Source organism: Harpia harpyja, chromosome 14, assembly GCF_026419915.1.
Source record: "Harpia harpyja isolate bHarHar1 chromosome 14, bHarHar1 primary haplotype, whole genome shotgun sequence".
NCBI lineage: Eukaryota > Metazoa > Chordata > Aves > Accipitriformes > Accipitridae > Harpia > Harpia harpyja.
The window spans coordinates 25,885,406-25,903,493 of NC_068953.1; the positions used below are offsets into that span (position 1 = coordinate 25,885,406).

Here is an 18,088-nt window from a genome sequence, read left to right on the forward strand (position 1 = left end):
TGAAATTAAAAAATGGCTAGCTCTCAATTAAATCTTTCCATGGCTTGCTCCATCAGCAAGTTATTTATCCTGCTTTGCAGAGATTTTCCAAAATTATGTCATATTGTTATGTATGTGTAACAAAGCTGGGGAAAACCAGCTACATCAAGTTACTTTTTTGAATAATCCAGAGAAAAATGCTTAGAGATTCATGGCACATAACCAATTAGATTCTCTTCCCACTAGTAGCTGTTACTAAAGAAAACAGATCTCAAATATTGCTGCTAGCAGTTCTTGCAGGTTCGCTTGATCTTCTTCTGCCAGTTAGTGGAGTTTTTGCTTTTTACAAATAATAGTGTTGCAACATCCTGAATTAGCATCTTTATGCTGCTTGAGATGCAATCCAAAAATATGCCATAACAAAACATGAAAGCTATTGTTAAATCTTTTTAAATCTATGTTAACGCTCTTTCTGCTTACTCAAGTATAGTGTGTAGTAGATTACAGTTAACAATTATGTGGTCATAACAACACCAACCTGTCCATCTCTACATCACCTATTCAAACACCTTTGTGACTGCAGGCCAGACATCCCCAACTCTATCTTGGATTCAGCTATAGCAGGGTAGCTGTGTTAGCCAAGGTCCCATTACAAACATTTATGTCACCTGTTTTTTTGCAGGCTGCAGTAAGTTACCATGCCTGCCATGGCTATACCAGCCGGCAGTGCCCAAACTACATAAGTATGTTTGCTGAAGTTCCAATAGGGCTGCTGTTCAGACACTCCTTGCAAAACAACAGCAATTTATGGAACAACCTTCTAAGAAAGGCAAATATTTCATTTTCTTGAATAATTCATAAATACAATCTTAAAAGGAAACATTTCCATAATGAAAGCAAACAAGCTGGAAAAGAAAAGGCTGCTATTTAAAATAAAAGTTAAGCATTCAAAATCATTCTACTCGTGAAACAAGTAACAGTTTTCTTTCCCACAAGAAGCAAAACTGATATGAGTAAATTCTGCCTGCTGCATTAACTGACAGACACAGAATATTTATTCAGAAAGACCAAATAGGTGCTAAAGGAGTACAAGGCAATCACAAATTAAAAAAATGGTTATATTCTGGAAAGAAAAGGACAATCCATTTGCATGGTTATCTGAAACAGAACTCTTAGCAATTAGCAAAGACAAGACGTAGCAGAAAGCCAGTTGGCACAAGATTTAAGGACTTATTTCCCATTCATTTAACTAAATATCAGAACCTCTTCAAGGACACCTATCTATTCAGTCTTAACCTTCTAGAATTCTTGTCTTTTCCTTTTACAAATCTAAGCAGCCAAATGAGAAGATAATCCATGCATCATGTTTCTCTTCTATCCAAGGTTTCAATTTTTCTTAACTAAAACTTACACCCTGTGAGGACTTTTTTTCCTGTTAGTCTTGGTCTGAATAATTTTGGAGCCTTTTACATCCTAGACACCTGCAAACAGCAAGACTTTTTGTATATTTTTGGAATTGTTTCCCTTCACTGAATTCAAGACAACAGGCTGAATGGGTAGAAATTTCTGCAAGAGTCTGCAAACACAGAGGACTGGCAGAGGTAGCTGTGTGCCTAGTTCAGAGACAGCAGCTGCCAGCTTAAGACAATCATAGCAACTTTTTAATAAGATGTGTTCTAAGGAGAGAAAAAAGACAAACCTTGCTTGGTTTGCAGTGCTTAGTCTTCCACATGTGCTATTTTTGCCTGCCCTCTGATTTAAACAAAATACATTACAGCTTTAGATGACTGCTTACATGAGGAAAGGAGTAGAACAAATAGTTTAGAAAGTCCTAATAGGCTTACATCTATTTGCATATAGGTAACTATGGAAAGTACTGGTGAGTACAAATATATTACAGAAATTAAAATAAATTTAAAAAACAGTCAAAAAGGAGCTAAATTCAGTGCATAGTTTATTTGCAACAAACTAGCTAACCAGCTCTAAATGTAATTACAACTGATAAATCAGAAAGAAACAAATTAAATTAGGAGTTCCTAATCCTGTGACAGAAAGTTCAATAGGGCACTATGTTTTAAAAATTGAGACCAATTACAATGAATATGCCTGTATTTTATTTAAATAAATAAACTATTTTCTCTGTATAAAAGTTGGAAAGGCTTAAGTTTATTAAAACATAAGCCACAGACATTACAGCAAGTAAGAAAAGTGGTGTCAAAGAACAAAGTCCAGATGAAATTTTGAATCTGCTGCATAGAAAATAATCCACCTGCACTTAGCTGAGTCAGGAGAGAAAGGAAGCAAACACAGCTACTTATTTCTACTGAGAGTTCTTTGCTTTTCAGCATGCTCCACAATTTTTTCTTCTACGTAAAGTCCCTTTCGCTTTCTTACTGCATTCATGTACTTGCGGGCCTGGTTCTCTGAGTCTGCCTTTTCCCCAAAGTGCAAATATTCTTCCTCAGTGGTTGGTACCCAGAATGGGTCACTTGAAATGATCTATAAAAACAAACAAACAAAAAAGTAAAGTAGTACAAAGGTTTATTAGTACATTTCAGGTAATCAATCTCTGAAGTAGAGAAATATGAAAGTAGAGCAGATAAGAGTTTTCTGGAAAGCCTGCAATTAACTATTTAAGCAGAAAACAAGAGTTAAGATACACTATGTAGCACTTGTCATAAGAAGCCCACAGTAGCTTTTCAAATTCAGTTGCATTTATCTGCACACACAATTTTAAAAACAAATTTAAGTGCCAGTCAGCAGACAATGCCAAATAACATTCAGAAAATTCTCAGTTTTCAAGAAGGAATTCCTTATTTAGAATATTATGTCACTATGATTTTATTAGAATTTATAAGAACTAAAGGTTTCTGCTTATTTCTGTTCCTGACATTCTTCAATCCCTATGAGTTCGACAGATGGTTTAAAAATCATTATTTCTGGTGCTAACTTATTTAGCAGAGCTGTTCTTGCAGCTTAATATCTCAGGGGCCCTCCTCTAGAAGAGATTTCAGATCTAACACGATCAGAGAATAACTGGACATGTCTTTATCCTCAGTTCATCCTATATACCCCACACTTCTCAGGCTACCATAGACAGTATGTCAAAGATGTAGTTATCTTACAAAGTCTTTAAAACCTTTCCTCATTTTATCCTGCACAGCAAAGCTACAACATTTTTAATTCCCCAAGAAAGTCTGAAGATATATTTACTCTCTACCTTTGGACTATGTAGATTTCACACAAATTCTAGGCTTAATGCTTAATTAGCTAGCCAAAGATAACAGTTTATTCCGTTACTGTTAGTGACTCTCATATTACTTTAAGAAGTTTTAACTTTCCAAGTAAATGTTTTAAGACCTAAAGATAAAGGAGACCCGCCCCCCCCGCCAATTCTAAGCTCCTAAGAATCCAACTCAGTTCTACTCATATGTTAAACTGTTGCAGGCACGAGAAATTACTAAGTCATCAAGTGTGATCATCAAATCTTAAGCTCATATAACATGTATGTGTAATCAAATCTGAGAAATGCTCCTTAGTGAACTGATGTCTGGGTGACCAACCAAAGTTGTGTAGGGTTTTAGTCCTGAGGTTTAACTTTCCATCCTATTAGTGGACAATTAACCATAAAACAGAGTAAAAAATACTGTAGTTAATGAGCACTAAGGAACTTAGTGAAAAATAACAAGGTCACCTTCCAAGAATGCTAAACATGAGCATTAGGAAGGAATGAAATTGACCATATATGTTACTCAGGTTCTGTGGCAAATTTCAAAAATACTTTTTTCACTTAAATGATTATAGATTTCCTCACAAGATGCAGTTACAGGTAATATATTTTTACTAAAAAACCCAAAGGTAATACTATATCCATTTCTTAAACAAAATCCTCATGGAAAAAGGAGTGCAGACAAGTTTTAGTTACTGTAAGAATCGTGATAGTTGTGACAATAATTGAGGACATCACTCTATAATAATTTCTGAAATATATAATACTAGCACTAACATTAATAACTGACAAGGAGGGAACAAACTTCCCTAAACTACCAATTTTAGCCTAGTGTTATAAACCTTCTCTTCCGACAAATACTTTTAATTGCCATATGATATTTCAAACTAAGCAAAATTTCCTAATGCTTATTTAAGTTACACAAACTAGCAAGAACAGGAATTAAAAAATGATGGCTTAAGATGGACAATTTTCCCCAGAAACATCAACAATTGTAAAGTCCTAATTTAATACCTCATCTTAACACCTAACACAATCAAACAAATTACACTTTACGGGGAGTTAGGAAAATGACTATGGCAGAAGATGACTATTTTGTATCAGGTTAACATTGTAGGTTCAATGCTGGTAAATTAAGTGGAATATTACTCGTGCTGAAAGTAACATCCAATCTCAATTGTTTAGGTGGGAAATGACTATGCACAGGGTTGTCTGGCTGAAAACCAAAAGCAAGCACAGCTCATAAATAAACAGTACAAAACTTAGCTTTCCAAATGTTTCTACATTTATTTTTAACATGAAAGTAAGAAGGACTGTCTAACCATAGAAGAATCTGCCTGAGTCATACCCGTTCTGATGTCTTGTATAGTGCCTTGTAACCAATGCCTAGAAACTTAAAGCTTACATCAATACAAAAAGAATGGTCCTCACTCTTGGAGAGCTTGAAAATTTTACCATTCTTTTATGCATTAGAAATAAAGAAAAGAGGCAGTGAAGACTACTGGGATTTTCCCAACTTTCAGGCAAAAATTGCATGTTGACTTGATGAAGTTGTAGTGATGTTCATACTGAACATCTTAATGATAGAAAAACACCATGGACTTCCCCATTCATAATCTGCCTAAGAGCTGAACAAACAAAAATTTCAAAGTCCAAGAACACATGAATAAGAAAAGGTGATTCATGCTCAATGGATTTGCTCCAGACTGTACTGCTGAGGGAGATTATACAGGTACAAACTATGATAACTTTAAAGGCTGTTACTATCCCCTTTGATGAAGTTTTTTTTACATCAGCAAGAAATCTAACACCCAGAAGTTACGCTCAGAGAAAAACAGTGAAACAGTGGTTCTTGAAGAATGAATACAAGAGAGGAGTCCAAAAGTATACAAAATTGAACTTAGCGATCTAATCTACCTGTAATATTTAAATACTGCAGTGATGGATGCTTTAAAAAATCCCCAGGTTTGACAGACTGGCTCTTTCAAGAATTTATTAAAGACTTGTTCTACTCCTGTTAACTGAAGTTTTGCACTGGATACTTCTTCTACTGATAATAATTCTTTATGCTTCAACAGGTATCTCTTGCTCTCAGGAAAGCCGACATAACAGGAGGCTCAAATGTATGTACTATTTAGTATTTAGCAGCCAGCAAGGGTAAACCTGCAAACTTATTGCAGCACGGGGCTACAGAATCCTGAGTGAACCTTGTACTGCTACATGATGCAGAACAGCACTGTAAAGGGACACAAATTGGGTTTTAAAAGCCACCTCAGGAGCTAGCTTTGCTTCTCAACCTGTCTAAATAATTCAGGCACTACATACTGCTTCTAGAACGAGTTATGATGGCATCTGAAAATTTCTGCTAGAGGATCATGCCTATCTGAATGGTGTGGACACACTGCAAAAGATGAGGTTAATTAGAACACACTATTTGTATTACCACACCATGGTAAGTAATGAGAAAGAGGAAGACAGTTCTACTGAGTCAGCTGGAACTTGGGGCATCAGCTGTGCATCTCCTTTAAGAAGTCAGCAAATAGCCATGTTAATGTAACCCTAATATAAATGCACAGAGGTGTTACTGACACAGTGATACAAAAAAAAGTCAGAAGTTTTCTTTTTTAAAAGTTCTGATTCTGTAAGTGAAGGTGAGGGTGAGGGCACAGACTAGACTGTCATAGAATCATAGAATCATGTCCCTCTTTTATTCACAACATATTAATGAATCAAAGTAAATGCATATAGCAGGTGGCATCCATCATTCCCCATACTCTGTTAATATAGTGCAAGCAAGCAAAAGGAAAAAAAAACGTTTCCGTATAATGCTCCAAAAGCATTGTCATCAATTTGCTTACAATAGTAGTTGTCAGAATGGTAGGTCTGGGTTTCCTGGAATCAGAGCTGAGAAGCTTTTTAGCCCCTGAGCTATTGTTTGTATTCATGGGAACCACATAGGGATGACTCTGGAATCTGTGACAGAAATTGAGTTTTTGTCTGGATAAAGTCCTAAATGATTAATTAGATTCTAAATGGACTGATCCTTCTGGAATACGATGCAGCCATTTAACAGAGGGCATGTACTGTGGATCCTGGAAGATCCACAGGATCAAAGCAGAAAAAGACACCCGCAAATGTTATCCTATGTTGCATGTCATCTTTAATTTAAAATTATTCAGATGTTTCCGCATACTAATTTTTCAGTACAAAACTAAACCATATAGCCTAAGATTCATTTTAAAAACAGAAATGTGATAGCATCTTAACAGTGCTTTTTCAAAAAGTTACACTCCTAAACAAAAAATTCAATCAAAACGGAACTGGAAATTCAAAATAACATGCCTTTCACAGCCAAAAAAATCTTTAAGTGACTCAAGCAACTTTAAGTGACTCAGTTAACCTTCTATCACAGGTCTTTTGTCCGCCTTTCTCTCATTCTGCCTGTGTGCCATGTGCGTCTGGGAACCACTGAGCAGGGGTGACAAGAAAATTATCACAGCCAAACTGTTTATACCCCCAGTGTAACGTCAAGAGGAACCAATATTAGGAGAAAGACACTGCAAAACTAATGACGTAATGGTATCGTTAGCATTATGGTAAAGTACATTTTAAAATACCACCACACTGTGTGTGATCTGATAACTGGGAAATTCAGTGTACCTTTTCTTTGGGAACTTTTGCTAGGACTTGGGAATTTTTCTTCATAACAGCGTAAACTAGCCACTGGCCTATGCTTATTTATTATTCAACACCAGAATAATCTGATGGGGACAACAGCAGCCTTGACTCCAAACAGCCCAGAACAAAGACATGATTACTCCTCCAAAGCATGCATGACAAAGCAGCAAGACAGCTACTGCTTCCTAGTTAACACAACCAAATATTTCTACACTACATCCCCATGGTTCTTCTGAAAACAATTCCTTTCAAAAAGTGAATTATAAATCAAGGTTTGTGTAGTGGATCACTGGACTAGCATTTACTCTATTAGAGAAAAAGTATTTTCTCTAAATGCAGCCATACAAAATGCAATACAGTAAAATGCATTAGTGCACAGCAGCTGATACAATTCTTAAATCTGTTATTGCAAATGCAATTCTTAAGTGATGGAAGTGTTCCTTAATAGTATTGTTTAACAATATGTTCATTGATCTACTTTATAAAAGTCTTGGGTGATAGAATTTGTTTAAAGTATGACTATAAACAAATCACTAGAATGCCATTACACTTAAAAGAAAAGAAACAGTCAAATACATGCTGAAGAGTGTGTTCCATAGCTCACTGCAGAACTATGAGCCCACTCTAGGTATAAATAAAACACTGTTTATAACGAAGTCAGCTGGGATTAGGTATTTCAAAAGAAGTGTATAGATTACTTCAAATACTGTAAGTGCAAGGGTGTTCTTGAGAAAAAGAAATCATTCTAAAGCAAGATGTTTCATTAAATGTCACAACTATTCAAACCAACACACCCAAACAATGAAGTCTCATAAGACTTCAGTAACCGCATGCAGGGTAGCATAGGCAAAATAGCTGTCATTTTCTTTTAGCCTAACAACTTCCACATTAATTATTCAAACAATAAATGCCTGTATCTTTATCAGAGACATAATCTGAATACCTGTAATAATTAATCCATAAAAATACAAACACTATGAGTGTACTATGTTAATGCTGGAAGACAATGCAATATGTACTAAATTCTGCAAATGATTATATAAGCTAATCAAACTTTTCAGTAAGATTTGAGTTAGAACAGATCAGTTCCAATTCGAGAGGAATTGGAATTTTAAGCCTTAATTTGAGGATGATTTATTATTTGCATTTCAGTGGCACCCAGATGGCTCCAATAGTGATCTGTGTCCCATTGTCTAGTGTATTTCACAAAATGATGGTATGAAGCAGTCTCTGCCTAAGGCAGCCTAATTATGCAAAACAAGGTTGAGGGAAGCATCAAAAGCAAACAGAAGGGATCTGCCTAGTTCATCCAAAAGGTCAGACAAATCCGGGAACACAGCCATGTTCCTAGTAGCATTTCCCCTACTGGTCCTTACTGCCTGATGAGGACAGAAAATTTCTTTTGAGACAAATATCATCAGTGTGGAAAATTCTTTAGTTCGACCATGAATAGAAAGAGCAGTCTTACATTGTCCAATGAAGATCTTAAGACCAGCAAGCAACATTATGGCCCTCATGAACTGCTTAGTAAGAAATCCCAAGAACCACTAAATTCAGTGTGATTGGGCACTACCACAAGCAGCCCTTGGCGTGCCAAGAAAAACATTATGCCAGAAGTTGTTCTTCAAAAAAAAATTTCAGAACTATTATGCACAATTTCAAAGATGACACGGGCTTTGGTGTATCACAATCCTTTCTACCTTAGAAAAATTGATGCTAGAAAGATACTTCAAGAACATTCATGGTTCAAATGGTGCCCATCACTTAGCAATGACATAGACGATGCAACTAAAAGGGTACAGCTGATATGCATGTCTTAGATGTCTGAAGCAGCCCCATCAAATAGAAATTACCTCTACCTTTCAGGTAAAATGATAGAACTTTGCAGAGTTTTATGTGAAATGTAACCTTGAAAAAGTGTTACCTGCTGGGTTTTCAGTAATATGCTGGGTAATGCTGTAAAAGTGCTTCTGTACTGAACATAACCAAATGATGCAAGGCCATTTGGATACTGGTAGCGTGCTTCCAGAACAGAGAACACCAGGCAGGGTACCCAATAAGACTGAGGTCAGGTGGATTGGGGTGGGCTCTAAACAGTGCCTCGTACATTTTTGGGATGTGGAACAGAGCAGGGAGGAGATGACAATCTCAAAAGTGGATAGAGGCTAATTTCTTGACTACACTCCTGTGACCTCAGATCCAGAAAGACCCATTATCTCAGTAAATAAGCCCTTCCTTGAGTTTCACACACAGTGTAATGCAAAGGTACCCAAGTGTCTGGCTAATTCCTGTATTTAACCCAACCAGCTACAGAGTCTGGAAAGCAGTGCTGGCAGTATGGCAGCCCACTACCGCCTAACACTTACCATGCTCGTGCCTGTACTGACAGGTAGTTTTCCAAGTCATTCCTTACTTCCATGTGAAAGAAAATATAGATCCTAGAGCAGTGTTGCAAGATGACATTTGGCAACTTTAAAAGCAATCTCCACATCAACAGCTGCTTTCCATCAACTCCAGGTAAAACAGCTTGATGCTAGCATATGACTAGGAGCTCCCACAACCTGTAATGTAGAGCAGCCCGAATACCACTTCTTAAGCTATTTCTGTACTACAGCGCTGAAATACTTTCACTCAGCAATATACAATTGAAGAATAGGTAAAAACTTACTAATTTTGCCATTCTGCTTTCAAAGCAGCCAGGATCTCAGCCTGTCCTTGAAAGAAACCACAACTTAAAATCTCAAGGAAAGATTCTGCAAGTTTGTGTCATTTCTTGGTTGTTGTTTAACCAACTATGGGGTCTTACTGGTTTTATACAGTGAAAAACCCTTTCATAACAGGTATCTTATTCCTCCGTAAACCCTTACAGCCCCCAAATGCTTCCTATTCAGAAAGGAAGAGAATATTCTCTCTGCAGATTCAAATTCTCCATTTTGCTGTGCCCATTCCACCACAGTGGAAAGCAGATATTGCCTCCTTTCCTGCTTAGGCGTACTGAGTGACTGTGGGAAGTGCTGAGCACCTGAAACACTTCCACAGAACATCATGCTGGGGATGAGGATTAAGCAGCAGAGGGTGGGAGGAGAAATATCTACAATATGCTAAAGAATTTTACAGAAGCACCTACACATAAACATTCTCAAAATAAAAACAAGTCACACTTATTTTGTTAAAACACAAACTCTCACATTGTACCAAATACTTTGTGTAACAGCTTGCCTATTTTACAAATAGCTAATCTCTATACCACATCCTGAAAGAAAAAAAAAAACCCAACAACTAATTTTCAGCCTCCCTTTTTACCAGTTGTTTGACTACCTTGTAGCCAAATCTTGGCTTCACAGAATGCTGCTGCTTTGCATCAATATAGACCAACTTATGTGTCAAAGAAATAGCCACAATATATCTTCTTCTCAAGATTATTATATCTACTTTTATACAGGCATTTAAAAGAAAGCATGAAAACAGACTGCTCTCTTCATAACCAACTTGGAAAAAACCTCCCAATTTTATTTCTCTCTGTATTCCTTCAGAGTATTTTCTCTCAACAGCTCTGGATTGTATATTACAATGTTTGGCAAAAATACAACTGGAAAAAAAAAAAAAAGAGAGAGCAAGCAAGAGAGATGGAAGTTATAAACCCAAAAGTAAAGTTCACTTATTTTATATCCATAGCCATCTTCCAAAAGCTTCAAAAATCCAAAAAAGTATCAGATTCATAGCTTTTTGTTTTCTTTCAGAGAGAGGAGGTTTAAGGGGATACAGAATAACCTGCAGTCAAACTTCAGATGTTTAACGTACAGAGATGCATTAGGAGCGTAGATTCCCTACACATAAAATGAACATCCAACAGTATTTCATAATTCAGAGATCCCATTCACAATATATAAAGGGGATGGCCAAGGCTTTAAAATGCCTGAAGTCAGATATGAGGAACTCCTCTTCCAATAAATATTGTAATAATGAACATTTACACATTTAGTTATAAAATAAACTCATAGAAGTTTATTTCGGCTCAAGAGCATCATCCTTGTTTGTGTCTCAATCAGTGACAGCAGAGCTTTAGCCTTGACTTCAGTCAGTAGCTACAAATAGGAATTTGGGAATTTGAAAGAAAAAAAAGGAGACGTGTGGCTCTACTGCTGCATTTTTTCCTATTACTTAAGAAACATGTATTGAAAGGGAAAATTAAAGCCACACCACTACCACTTTTATTTACTATTTTAATTAGCTTCAGATATCCTGGGCAATACAACGTGCTTTCCATATTTGAAAGGTTCCAGGTTACTCCTAGAATTCATTTACATGCCTAAACTGTCACTGGCACAATGATGTATGTAAAGTTACAGTTCAAACCTAGTACAGATTCACAGATTCTTAGAGTCTCTCTCATTACCTTAGTCTGCTTCCTGTTTAATGCAGGCTTAACAATCTCATCCAGCAACTTCTACATTAAGCCCTCATCTTCCGAGTTGTAAAATGACTTACAGTTTGAAAGGAATAAATTAAAATTCAGAATATAAAACTTCCAGATTCAGAATGCCTCATATTCCTACCAATTATTACATGCAGTCCTTCTCTTACCTTTCTCCAGAGCCCTAAAGCATATTCTAGACACTATTCTACTTAGAAGGGATACTGAAAAAGAATTCAGATTAAACATGTGTTTACAGTTTGCCCATGCCCCCCCAAAGAATAAAAGTGTGTCTAACAGCCAATCATTATGCAATTTAAAAGATGCAAGTTAACAGGAATACTATACATTTCACAACTTTACAACTAGTAGATGTCTGACAGTTTCCACACTTGCTGCGAATTCAGTCAGCATCTGACTAGACCCACATGCATTATTTTTTTACTATAACACAGACTTCCGAAATGGGATTGGAGCTCCATTATTCTAAGCATTGTGCAATCACAAATACCTTCTTGTTCAAAGAACCTTATGATTAAGATAAAATGACATGATTGAGTGAAAGATGTAACTGCAAGAATTGAGAGAACAAAGGAAACAGGCTCAGGCAAAAACATACACTAACTGAAGATGTTTTAATTCAAGGATTAAAAAAAAATACAAGGAGTTTGTAATTATCCCAAAGTTATATACTTTAAACTAAGAATTCAGAAAAAAGTTTATATTGAAATCTAAGAAAATATGGCCACGTAAACCCAATACATTTAACATTTGCCTAGGGATATCATAAAAGAAAATACTTGGCTGACTTTTGAAATTAATTTGTTTAAACTGGGACCAAACTGAAATCTCCCACTAATGGTTATTTGGTGCCGTCCTCTACAGGCAGGAATAAATTGTATAAGCGTGACAGAAGAAATTAATAAAAAAGGAGTATCTGACAAGATAGACCTCGATACATGTATTGCTCCATCCCCTGGGGCTGGAGCACTCTGAACTATACAAAATACATTCATTAACTGAAGAAAAAAAAATGGTAATTTCATTTCCACAGAGACCAAAATGGCTTCATTTAAATGTAGGCTCTATCATTGACCTTCCTGTGTTTATAGTCCACAGATCATATTAATGAAATATAAGAATAATAAAAAAATTAATTCAAACCTCATTTCTTCAAACATACTTTATGCATGTGATTTCCATAAGATTAAATGTTTAAAAGTTTAACAATACCAAGAAGTGTCTATTCCACTATCTATAAAATGGGGATAACAATACATTAGAAGGAATCTGTGTAGAGGAATACATGTCCCAGGTACTCAGCTAATGAGCTGAGCACAGTGAGAAAACACCACTAACACAGAATTCATTCAGAATGTCATGGAAGGGTTTAGATAGTATGTAATTAAAGCAGCAACCATGCACTCGGTAACACTGGAAAAGCAAAACAAAACTAAGTAGCTATCACACACCCTTTCCATTTTCAGCAATAAGGAAAAAATAGCATAAGATTACACAGAGAGAGTTCACATCCTATTATCTTACACAATGATAAATTAAATAATTAGGATTCAAATAAAATGCTGTTGTTTATCATGTATATACATTTACCATCATAACTCATCAGTAATGTAGCAATGTCAAAGTCATGCCTAATACCTGATGAAACCCAACAGGGTTTTTTATTAATCTGGGGGTTTTGTTTTGTTTTTAGCAGAATATAAAGAGGAAAAAGAAACAGATAAAAGCTCTACAAATTACTTATGTGATCTGAGACACAAAACTATTTTTTCTGGCTTCTCTGTCATACCACCACTATAGATTCTGAAAATTGTATTTATTTAGCAATTCTGCTGATGTGAGAGTAGCATGCACTCCCTGTGCCATCGCTGCACAGAGCCAACATTGCTAGTAGCTTAGTAAAAGGCTTATTTTGTCACAAAAATATGCGAGCATGACTTTCAATGTGACAAAAAAACCCAACCCTCCCCACCAACAGGTTTGCCAAGTGGAAAGGTGACTGGCTTCACAATCTTTTTTCCTACTACCACTGCATTGTAATATACTAGCTGTAATTACAATCTCTCTTGAGGGTCAATTTTAGAAAATGTTGACAGTTGTTCAAATCTCCCACTCCTATACATATCTATAATTTCATGTGAACATTTTCTTATGTGAAATTTGTAACATCTGACAGAGTGAACATACACATTGAGGTTTGGGGATAGAAGGGAAGGTCAGAGAGGCAAGGGGTTTTTATGTTTTTGCTTAGTATTGGAGCACACAGTAGCTACAAATCCTAAAGAAACTGGCACAAAACAATGGTTAGCTGGAATTAACGTCATTCTGACTGATATTCCTTTAGGGCACTGATATCAAGAGGCTGTTCAGACAAAAGACCAGTTAAGCCACAAAACCTCACCAGCTGCACTTCAGATGAGAACATCCAAAACTGACAAGACTATTGTATGCAATACTGCCAACACTCACTGGTTTGAGGTACCTAATCTGTTACTGGCTTACACCTAGATCCCTATAATCAAAAAGTTGTTGCTTTATCTATTTTTTTGTGTATATACCATCTATGGAGGGTTGCCTTTTTTTTTTCTTTTTCATTCAGTGTAGCTCTGTTTTTCCCTTCCGTGGCTCTCTGTGAAGTCAGACTTAGTTACAAGAAAATTAAATGAATCAGTAATGAGGGAGGAAAGGTAAGTCCTTGGTCCACTGTGTTTTCTAACACCAGTAAGGTACCACTGCCAAGGAAAAAATAATGTACTTTTCCAAGTGTGCTATGTCAACGATTCCCAACTCTTCTGATAACACATGACTCGGCTGGTTTGCAGAGATCCTCCTTTTCCATTAGCATCCACATAAAATTCCTAAAGCAGTTAAAATTACTAACAAAGAAATACTGCCAGTGAAATATTTAACAGATACTACCTATTAGGACAATTTAGCTACAGGAAATGAGGAAGAATCCACACCACGTGAAAAAACAGCACATACATCGGACAGAAACAGTGGTAAACAAACCATAGCTGGCAACTGCATGGAGTATTACTGACCTCAAAAATCTGCTATGGTCCTAACACCAAATAAAGGAACACCTGACTAAAGAGAAAAAAACCAACCAAACAAAAAAACCCCACACTCAAACAGAAAAACCTAGACTTCAGTTATTCTAAAAATTTCATGTGAAAAGCTTATACCCACTAACTCTTGCCCTTGAACCCATATTTAGCTCCTTCAGTGGAGTCTTCAGAGAAGCCTACAATGCAGGTTTGTTTGTCTTGAACAAGGAACTCTGACTTACAGCTTTTTATATTTCTCCTTGAAGACCTACTATCCACATCATAGGAACAAAATACAGTGCACTGTCAGCTGATGACACTCCTTATCAGCTTTCCCACTTGCATATTTCCTTTACACCTTCATTTTCACCTCATTTCTTTAAGTGACAAAGATGACCAAAGGGAATGATTTTGAGGACACCTCTACTTACTATCACCAGACTCAATTTTGAAAGAACGAAATCTATTCCCTTTGCCTTTAAGTATCAAAATATGCATTGGAATATATAAGAACAAAAAAAAAAATACCTAGGTGTCTGCTAACTCCTTAAAGGTTAACTTTCATATGCATTAGATTTATTGTTACATTTTCTATTAGTGGTAGGTTGGGGTTGTTTTGTGTTTTTTTTTTTTTTCCAGTCCCCAAACAAGTTTACCAGAGAACTCATTAAAAAAGGCACATAAAATTCAGGAAAACACATTTATGAAGAATCCGTTTCATTTGTGAAGGACTTACTTTGTACTGAAATAAAAAAGCATCCCATCTAAACAAAATATAAATACATTCCTGAACAGTGTATCTATAAAAGGAAATAAGACTAATATAAAGCTATTTTTTTCCTCTTCATTTCAGAAAGGAATTAATCAAATGTCTTGACCAAAACTTAACCTTTTCCACTTATTATTCCAGTCTGCCACATCTACAGGAAATAGATCACCAAACCAGATGGAGTGAATAGATATTTTTACCTCCCAGTGGCTGAACACCAGCTGCGGACTGGCCAGGCCACTAGTTCTCTTCCTGATTTCATCAGCAAAACCGAAGCTTTCTGCTACTGGCAGGACTGCCTTAATAATAAACACATCCGTCCCCTCTTTCATCTCCTCTTGTAACACTCTGCCTTCTCTTTTGGACAAGACAGCATACACGCGACCTGCAAAGACATAATTTTAATGAGCTTACCAGTATATTTATATTCTGCATCATGAAAAGAAATACATAAATATTTATTCAGGAAACTTCAGCATTAAGTAAAATACATAACTTCTTTGGCTAAAATTCTTCCTTGTAAGTGTATCAATTAAGTGGACCCATTAAATTCAAACAAACAACATATTCTGCCATTACAATGTGCAGAACCATATGAGTAACGTTTAATAAATTATTATTACTGTACGGATCTAGATAATGCTTGCACTAGTTGCATTTTATGCAATCATATGGCTATTTTTTAAAGGGCATTTTGACAGATTATGTGTCTAACTTTATTTCTTACCATCAAATATTTGAGAAACATTATTAAGAAATATTACTGTTTTTCAGGAATCATATGTCAGCTACTTTTAGAAGTTTGTTTGGATCACCATATCCCTATATGGTACTTGTCCCAGATACTGCAGTGCTATTCTAATCATGGAAAACTAGTTTATCTGAAATGCTACATATTTATTATGTTTAATATGTTCAATTAGTTTTTTAATTAATTCAGTCTTAAGTTAGTCATCGATAATTTTTACTTTTCTTTCCCAAATTAATATTCAATCCATTGAAATGCAGTGTATATATCATTAAAACAGCTGTAAAAACGCCCATGTTTGACTTTACAGTAGGCATTAAGTTAATTTTTTAAAATGTTTTTGCATACTTATGGGCTAAGTATTCTACAGAAAAATACTAACAAATATATTTGTGTTGATCAAGATAATAAAAACAAGAAAATCTATGTATTGAAAAAATGTTTTAGGAATGCCTTCATTTACAAATGTGAATAGTTATTATTAGATGTCAAATGAAAAGTACCTTGCCGTGAAGAACAAGTTTGTATCAATTTCTAAGAGGTTCAAATATTTTATATTATATTGCACTGAAAAAACATGCATGCAGACTGCTACCTTTTAAACAGCTGGGCAAACCTGACTCTTATTGGAAATAATTAGAAATACACATTACTTCATAATACTTGCCACCTGTTCTGAGTTGACAGAAAGATATTATTAAATACTATAGCCATGTACATTGATTTGCATATATACTGTAAGCCTTTTGTGGGATACCAGAGGAAATGCTGGAGTGGGTTTATTTGTCTTTATTTTTTAAATACAGAATCTGGTCCTTGTTCAGGAAATTCAGCACAAGCACATAGCTAGTACAGTTAAATCTTCCTGTCAGATGCAGGTAATGAAGCATCAGCTCAGCACCAATCATTTCAGAGTTTATAGTTCTCTAACAAAATGTGGGTTGAAGTGTTCTTTCTATCATCACTGATAATCTTATCCGCTTGTGCCACTACCAGGACCTCCTCACTGTTCCTCTGACTGAACCTCACCTGTACTATGCATGATAGTCTTCTTACTGCTCATGAAGAAATTGAGGAAATACTTAAGATTCTGTATTTAAAATCACAAAAAGATTAAGGCATTCTGAAGATAAGTCACTGAGCTTGCCATGCATGTACAGCCTTTGTTAATATAACTAAGCCATTTCAAGTCTATGGAAATTTCAGTGAGTCCAGAAAATTCTCGGATATGAAAGGGTCCTATCTCAGTGCAGCTCACAATTCAGTAACTGCTTTAAAATGCAAGTTTAAACATACCCATTGCAAAAGAGCATCACATCATGGTCACTGTACGTATACTGTGTATGTACCACACAGTATATATTAAAGCCATTTGTTAAAGCAAGTAAGTTCAAAACCACTTTATAGGTTATTAATGTTATAATTCAAAATATTTATTTTAGTAATTGTTTTAAGTAGGACGTAGAGAACTTTGCACACATATTAATGAGATAAGTAAGGTAACATTTATCACAAAGCACTTTAGATTCACATACTCTGGCCATAATTCACTGAAGATTATTCTTTGAAAATATAAAAGCCAGAAAACAATTTATAGCTTACTAAATGGTTTCTAGCTACATGTATTTCATCCAAGCAGTCTGGAGTATTTCCTCAATTAATGCTGTCACAAAGCTATATAAGGTCTTCAGTTTTACCACTATGAGCAGACTGCAGTACACTGAAGAAATACTGGTTCTCCCTCTACACTAATTAGTTGAATGGATTTAGCAGCACCAATCACCAAGAAATACTGTAAGATCTTCCTATTCAAAATAGTTAAAACAAGTTACTTTGCAACTTCAAAAACAGCTTCAAGGTGCTACAACATACAGAATAAGTCTGTGCATAATAGGCTCACTTTAAATATGTATTAAGTCCAACTCCTTAAAATATTTAAGTCCTGTTCACCACTTTACTGAAGGATGCTTCAATGCATCAAGTGCAAATGCTAAACAATTTCTGCATTCCCTGCATACTAAAAAAAAAAATGAAGCTTCAGACTGGAAAGAAATACCGTGGAAGGAAAACAGGATCACCATTTGCAAGAGCCTAGGGGTCACCATAAACTTAGCAAACAGGAAAGGAGGAGCTGCTCTTCTGTTTTGGAATCTCCACATTTTCACTCACACAACTGAGCCAGAGATAATACTATGAATTG

General features: G+C 35.7%; 1 protein-coding gene across 2 annotated transcripts in view; it reads right to left on the minus strand.

Moving 5' to 3' along the window:
- Nucleotides 1-1,916: 1,916 nt before the first annotated feature.
- EFL1 (elongation factor like GTPase 1) overlaps nt 1,917-18,088 on the minus strand; it is an 80,341-nt gene continuing 64,169 nt past the window's right edge. For both annotated transcript variants that reach the window (XM_052808431.1, XM_052808432.1), the window contains exons 19-20: nt 15,341-15,525; nt 1,917-2,478 (exon numbers count right to left, since the gene is read on the minus strand). In XM_052808431.1, coding sequence (XP_052664391.1) covers nt 2,290-2,478; nt 15,341-15,525 — 374 coding nt within the window. In that variant the 3' untranslated portion in view covers nt 1,917-2,289. The remainder of the gene's footprint in view (nt 2,479-15,340; nt 15,526-18,088) is intronic.